Below are 7044 nucleotides of genomic sequence, written 5' to 3' on the forward strand. Positions count from 1 at the left end.
AATAAAACATTTGAAGAATATATTTTTAATATTTTGAAGTTTTTAAAATGCTTTTTAAATTCATTTGATTTCATTTAAAAGCTGTTTTCGCTTTCGCGGCGAACGCGCGCACTTCTGCTGAGGTGTACGTACACCCCAACGGCGCGCACTGAAGGAAACCTTTCGGAATTCTTTCTGCAGCTTTTCCGTCCTCAGAAATAAAACAATTTATGAATTTAATTAATTAAAATTAAAATAAAAAGTTTATTTAATTTAATTTAAATTCAAAAGCTTTAAAAGATCAGCTCAACTACGAACTCAGGCTGCAGCAGAGGCTTGAAAGGCATAAATGAATTCATATAAAGATGACTACAAATAATTAAATGTAAAATTAAATATAAATAAATATAAAAGTGGCTTTCAGTATTTGCATATAATTAATAATTACAAAAAACAATATTTGAAATAATAGTGATGTTGAAAATTAAAAAAAAAACAAATAAGTCCTCTTGGGGCCCCAAGCTGCAGCCCAGGGTTTAGGGTTTAGGGTTTAGGGTTTGAGCTGCTGCTGCAGCAGCAGCAGCACGGCCCTTGCGGCAGCGTCACATGTCTTGCTGCAGCAGCGCGTCCTTCACTGCAGCAGCAGCAGCAGCCGCAAGCAGCAGCACAGCCCTCCCGGCAGCAGCAGCTTAGCCCTTGCTGCAGCAGCACCTGGCTCGCTGCAGCCGCCAGCAGCAGCAGCAGCAGAGCAGTTGCTGCAGCAGCAGCTGGCTCGCTGCAGCCAGCAGCAGCAGCAGCTCAGCCCTTGCTGCAGCAGCACCCCGCTCGCTGCAGCCGCCAGCAGCAGCAGCAGCAGCAGCAGCTCAGCCCTTGCTGCAGCAGCACCCGGCTCGCTGCAGCCCCCAGCAGCAGCAGCAGCAGCAGCAGCAGCAGCAGCAGCAGCAGCAGCAGCAGCAGCAGCTAAGAAGGGTCGAGAATGGAGACGCGGAGGGCCTCGGACTGCAGCACGAGACCAGTGGTCAGCAGCAAAGCTCTGCTGACATTTATTTTGAATTTATTTCCTTCTTTTTGGTACCCCACAAGGGCCCCCCGCAGCTGCCACAGGGGGGCCCCCCAGGGGCCCCCAGGGGGGCCCCCCCTTTTTCTTTTTCTTTTATTTTTTTCATTTCCCCAAAAACAAATTCCCCGCACGCACTGCCCCAGCTCCTCCTCCAGTGTCTGTACACCCCAGCGCACGCACACTCCCCTGCTGCTGCAGCAGCAGCAGCAGCAGCAGCGGCAGCAGCAGCGGCAGCAGCAGCAGCAGCGGCAGCAGCAGCAGCAGCGGCAGCAGCAGCAGCAGCAGCAGCAGCGGTAGCGGCTGCCTGCCTCGCTGCAGGCTGAGAGGCGGCTGGCTGCTGCAGCTGCGGAGGGGCCTGCTCCAGCACGGGTGAGTCTAGCTAGGGTTTAGGGTTTAGGGTTTAGGGTTTAGGGTTTAGAGACCGTCTTGAAGAGCCTGTGCAAAGAGCCCATTTGCTGCGCGTCGATTTTGCCCGCAGCTGCGAAGGCCAAAACCGCCTCAGAAAAGGCGGCGTATATGGCCAGGCCCTCTGCAGCAGCAGCAGCAGCAGCAGCAGCGCAGCAGCAGCAGCAGCAGCAGCAGCGCAGCAGCAGCAGCAGCAGCGCAGCAGCAGCAGCAGCATACGATAGGAGACAAATTAAATCTTGCTTTTTGAGATAAACTCGTGTTGGGGGCTGCCACTGGAGCCGCCAGTTTCTAAGTGCTGAACTTAATTGCTGCTGCTGCTGCTGCTGCTGCTGCTGCTACTGCTGCTGCTGCAGTTGTTCCTACGCTCAGTAACTCCTAGTGCTCCTGCGTTGCCGTGCTGCAGTTGCTGCTGCGGTGTTACTGCTGCTGCAGCGCTACTGCTGCTGCAGCGCTCCTGTTGCATCGGTGCTGCTGCTGCTGCAATGTTGCTGCTGCTACTGCAGTGTTGCTGCTGCTGCTGCTGCTGCTGCTGCTGCACCTTGAGGACTGTCGAATTCGCTGCTGACGCCTCCGCGAGAAAGCCCCAAGTGCGCAGGAATTGCGAGGCGTCTGCATGCAAGTTCTTCCTCTGGATTTGCTTCTTTGTGGCTTCTTGCTGCTGCTGCAGCAGCAGCAGCAGCAGCAGCTTCCATGGCTGCTGCTGCTGCCAGAGAAGCAACAAAAGGGAAAAAGAAAAGCCTAAGTCCTTAAACGAGACATGGCTGGGCTCACTTGCTTTTGCTGCTGCAGCAGAAATTCAAAAGCATGCCCGGAGTGGCTGGCTGCTTGGGGGCCCCCGCTGACGGGCTGGGGGCCCCCCTGCATGCAGCAGGGAATACGGGGGGAGTTTGAAGGAGAAAGTGGAAAGAAAAGGAAAAGAAAAGGAAAAGAAAAGAAAAGAAAAGGAAAAGAAAGTAATTTGAAGCGAAAAGTGGCTTTGTTTCCGAAAGTTTGGAGTTTCCTGCTGCGGCGTCTGCGGCGGATCCGAGAAAGCGAGGGAAAGCTGGGTGGAATTCGTTGGTTTTTGAAGAAAAAGCGGAGAAAAGAATTAGTTTTGGGATTTAAAAGGACTTTTTGGAGTTTATTTTGTTTTTTTGTTTTGAATTCCCGGAAGATCGGGCGGACTTGAGCTGGCGTTGTGCAAGTCGGAGGTGTCGATACACCGCAATGGCGGTGCTGCTGCAGACCTCGCTGGGAAACCTGACGATAGATCTGTTCACAGATGAAGTTCCTGCAGTTTGTTACAACTTTTTGGGTTTAGTTCGCGCCAAGTATTACCACAATACCATTTTCCACTCCATAGAGAAGGACTTCCTCGCCCGCGCCGGCAACCCCGAGACCGCCAGCCGCTTCTGGGGCCTCGGCCTCCCCGAGGCCCTCAGCTCGCAGCTGCCTCGCCAGAAGCAAACAGACGATGTGGGCTGCAGCATTTGGGGTTTGCAGCACTTGCATGCGACTGGCCAGCTGGACTTGAAGCAGCGGCAGCAGCAGCTCGCAGCAGCGCAGCAGCAGCAGCAGCAGCAGCAGCAGCGCCGCGGCGGCCTCGCGCTGCCCCCCGCCTCCGTCTACGCCGACCTCGACTTCGACCGCATGTCCTTCGGGCCCTTCCCGCAGGGGGGCCCCCGGGGGCCCCCTGACCGCGCCGTCGTGCAGGTTCTGCCCGCTGCAGCGCAGCAGCAGGCGGAAGCACCTGCAGCAGGGGCTGCTGGGGATGCTGCCGCATGCAGCAGCAAATGCTGCTGGAGGCGCCAGCTGCTTTTATATAACTCTGAGGCCTCGGCTTTTCGAACTTGACGAAAAGTGTTCGCTTTTTGGACAAGTCCTCGAGGGTGTCGAGACACTCGAGCGCCTCAACGCCGCCTTCGTCGACAGCAAACACATCCCCCTCACCGTCAGCCGCTGCTGCTGCTGCTGCTGCGCTGCTGCTGCTGCTGCTGCGCTGCTGCTGCTGTGCTGCTGCGGCTGCAGCAGCGCGACGCTGCTTCTTCCAGCGCCGCCGCTGTGCTGCTGCTGCTGCTGTAGCGGCGTGACCTGCTGCGGCAGTCGCAATCTCCATTCCTTGAGTGCTCCTGTTGCTGTGCTGCTGCTGCTGCTGCTGCTGTGCTGCTGCTGCTGCTGCTGTGCTGCTGCTGCTGCTGCTGCATGCAGCCTGTGCGCATTCTGCGGGCCTACGTGCTGGAGGACCCGTTTTTTTCCCGCGTGCCGCGTTTTGCACTTGGAGACGCAGCAGCAGCAGCAGCAGCACCAGCAGCAGCAGCAGCAGAAGCAGCAGCAGCAGCAGCAGCAGCAGCAGAAGAAATGGAAGAATGCGACAAAGACAAACTGGGCTTCACTCCTCCTGCTTCTCCAGAGCCCTTAGCAGCAGAAGCTCTCAGCGATGAAGAACTTGACGAAATTATGGCTCTTGAAAAAGTTGACCAAAAAGAAGCAGAAGCAAGAAAAGGTACTTCTCCACTTCGCCGTTTGCTGCTGCTGCTGTGCTGCTGCTGCTGCTGCTGCTGTGCTGCTGCTGCTGCTGTGCTGCTGCTGCTGCTGTGCTGCTGATGACGTGCTGCTGCTGTGCTGCTGTGCTGTTGCTGCATTTGCCGCTGCTGCTGCTGTGCTGCTGCTGCTATGCTGCTGCTGCTGATCTGCTGCTGCTGATCTGCTGCTGTAGCTGCTGCTGATCCGCTGCTGCTGCTGCTGCTGCTGCTGCTGCTGCTGTGTGGCTTCAGTAACTCTGGAAATCCTGGGGGACATTCCCGACGCCGATATGGCCCCTCCTGAAAATGTTCTTTTTGTTGCCAAATTAAATCCGGCAACTCAAGACGACGACTTGCGGCTTTTGTTCTCCCGGTGAGGCGCTTAGTTGCTGCTGCTGCTGCTGCTGCTGCTGCTGCTGCTGCTGCTGCTGCTGCTGCTGGTGCAGCGGGAGGTGTGCCCCTCGCGGTAGCAGCAACAGCTGGAAAGAGAGGCAGCAGCAGCTCCAAGCAGCCGAGCTGCAGCAAATTGCGTTTTGCTTCCTGCTGCTGCCTAGTCCGTGTCAGCTGCTGCAGCAGCACCAGCTGCTGCAGCAGCACCAGCTGCTGCAGCAGCAGCAGCTGCTGCAGCAGCTGACAGGCGGCGCTGCTGCAGCAGCAGAAGTGCTGCTGCGGAAAGCACTGTTAAAGCAGCAGTGCAGCAAAATGGAAAAGTAAAGATTTTGGAAATTAAATTTGATCTTTTTTGCACTTTTAAGTCCAGCTTTCCTGCTGCTTTCCAACAGGTTCGGCGAAATAGTGTCTTGCGACATCATTCGGGACTCCAGAACTGGCCAGTCTTTGCAATATGCATTTATTGGATTCAAAAAAAGAGAAGATTGCGAATCTGCATATTTTAAAATGCAAAATGTGCTCGTGGATGACCGGCGGTGAGTTTGCAAGTTTTGCACTGAATGGCGCCAGGTGTCTGTACACCTGAACGCCGCGCGGCGCGACCGCCAGTTCAACTTTTGCAAGATCGGAGCTTTAGTTCATTTTTTTGCAGTTTCAGTCTTTTATTTCGTTTGTTTTATGTTTTATTTTGTTTTTATTTCTTATTTTGTGCTGCGTCTCCTTTTTTGGTTCTGTTTCGTCGCAATTTGCTGCACCTGCTGCTGCTGCTGCTGCTGCTGCTGCCTTCGCCCTGCTGCAGCATCCACGTGGACTTCAGCCAGTCCGTGGCCCGCGAGTGGCACACCTACAGACAGCAGCAGCAAAAGAAGCTGTCCTCAGAAGGAGCAGCAGCAGCAGCAGCAGCAGCAGCAACTGCTGCTGCTGCTGCTGCAGCAAACAGCAGGAGGCCCGAGGCGCAGCACGCGGGCTTCCAGCGTCAGCAGCAAACTGGGAGTGCTGCGCAGTCAGCTTCGAAGCAGCATAAAGGAAGAGAAGCAGCAGCAGCAAATCGAGGAGCTGCTGCTGCTGCTGCTGCTGCTGCTGGCAGACACCGCAGCAGCAGCAACTGGGACAGGCGCAGCAGAAGCCGCAGCGCGGATCGAAGATGACTTTAACTAAATTGCAAATCAGAAGATCCAAAGAAATGAAATTCTTTTGAAAAATAAAATTGAAATTAAAAAAGTAAATGAAAAAAAGGATAAAAAGAACCTTTTGTTTAGTTCCTTTTGCTCCTTATTCCGTCACTTGCTGCAGCAGATAGAAACAAATGCATGCATGCATGCATACATTTATGCATGCATTTTTGCATGCGTTTATGCATGCATTTATGCATGCATGCATTTATGCATGTAGGGGTTTCTCCCCGTGAATTTCCCCACTTAGAAGAAAACAATTTAAATGGCCTCGCAAGGGGGCCCGCGAGACTTTTTCCTGCTGCTGCTGCTGTGCTGCTGCTGCTGTGCTGCTGCTGCTGCTGCTGCTGCTGCTGCTGCTGCTGCTGTGCTGCTGCTGGCTATCTTGGCTGGAGGCAGCGAGCAGCGGCGGCAGCTGGCAGAGCCTGCGGTGTCTTGAAAGGGAGAAGTCGAAAAGCAATTTGAATTTAATAATTTGAATTTAATAATTTGAATTTAACAATTTGAATTTAATAATTTGAATTTAATAATTTGAATTTAATAATTTGAATTTAATAATTGAAATGGAAACTGAATTTGATTGGCAGCAGATCTGTTCAAGAGCTGGCGGACAGTCGATGCTGCTGCGCATGCCTCTCTGGCTGCAGAAAAGCTGAATTTGGATCTGAAATGGAGTTAAAAAGGTATTTTTGATTTAAAAAAGAAATAAAATGAAATAAAATAAAATTAAAAATAAATTTAATCCATTAAAAGGAAAGTTTGCGGCCTTTTCAAGGGAGGATCCTGTCGTCAGCAGCCCTGAGCCTCGCCAGCACATGCAGCCGAAAGACCCGCAGTTTGCATAAATTTGGAAACAAATTTGAAAATAAATTTGAAAATAAATTTCAATTTTTAATTTTAATTTCGAATTTAATTCCAGTAAATGAAGACGAAGACGGAAAGGGGGAAGATCGCGCGCTTCTTTCCGGCGTTCAGCAGCAGCGCACGGTCTTGCAATGGCAAACCCTAAACCCTAAACCCTAAACCCTAAACCCTAAACCCTACCTCGTGAGACATAAAGGAGTAAAAGGGGAATTCAAATTTGTGGAATTTCCCTTTTTAAAAAAAGAAGATGGCGGTGGATTTGGGGTGTATCTGCAGCTCTCGAGTTGCATTCGCGAGGCGGTTCTGTGCTGCCCTGCGCAGCAGCACTTTCAGAATTATATTTCTTCTTTTTCTTTTGTCTCAGCCGCATTTTTCGTTTTTATTTCCTCTAAATTCCCCTTCAGCTTTGTTTTTCCGCCAAGTTCCCCCCCGAATCGGCTCTTTTCCGGAAAACAGACGAAAAGCTGCTGCTCCTGCTGCTGCTCCTGCTGCTGCTGCTGCTGCTGCTGCTTCCCAGCTAAAGGCGCTGCTGGAAGCAGCACCAGCTCTGCCGCCCCCGGCGCAGCCAGCCCCCGTAAGTTTCCAGCAAGTTTGCTGCTGCAGCACTACAAGTTTGCTGCTGCAGCACTACAAGTTTGCTGCTGCAGCACTACAAGTTTGCTGCTGCAGC

General features: G+C 52.5%; 2 protein-coding genes across 2 annotated transcripts; one reads left to right on the forward strand and one right to left on the reverse strand.

The window, feature by feature from the left end:
• Positions 1–939: 939 nt before the first annotated feature.
• Positions 940–2139, reverse strand: ENH_00084930 (hypothetical protein, conserved; the record flags this gene model as incomplete). Its single annotated transcript, XM_013583558.1, has 3 exons — positions 940–1197; positions 1462–1568; positions 1986–2139. 3 exons carry the CDS (start codon positions 2137–2139, stop codon positions 940–942), a joined length of 519 nt encoding a protein of 172 aa, XP_013439012.1.
• A 514-nt stretch (positions 2140–2653) lies between these two features.
• Positions 2654–5486, forward strand: ENH_00084940 (RNA recognition motif-containing protein, putative; the record flags this gene model as incomplete). Its single annotated transcript, XM_013583559.1, has 6 exons — positions 2654–3139; positions 3635–3929; positions 4201–4321; positions 4395–4658; positions 4731–4874; positions 5138–5486. 6 exons carry the CDS (start codon positions 2654–2656, stop codon positions 5484–5486), a joined length of 1659 nt encoding a protein of 552 aa, XP_013439013.1.
• Positions 5487–7044: the final 1558 nt, after the last annotated feature.

Source organism: Eimeria necatrix, genomic scaffold (assembly GCF_000499385.1).
Source record: "Eimeria necatrix Houghton genomic scaffold, Enh_scaff977, whole genome shotgun sequence".
Classification (NCBI taxonomy): domain Eukaryota; phylum Apicomplexa; class Conoidasida; order Eucoccidiorida; family Eimeriidae; genus Eimeria; species Eimeria necatrix.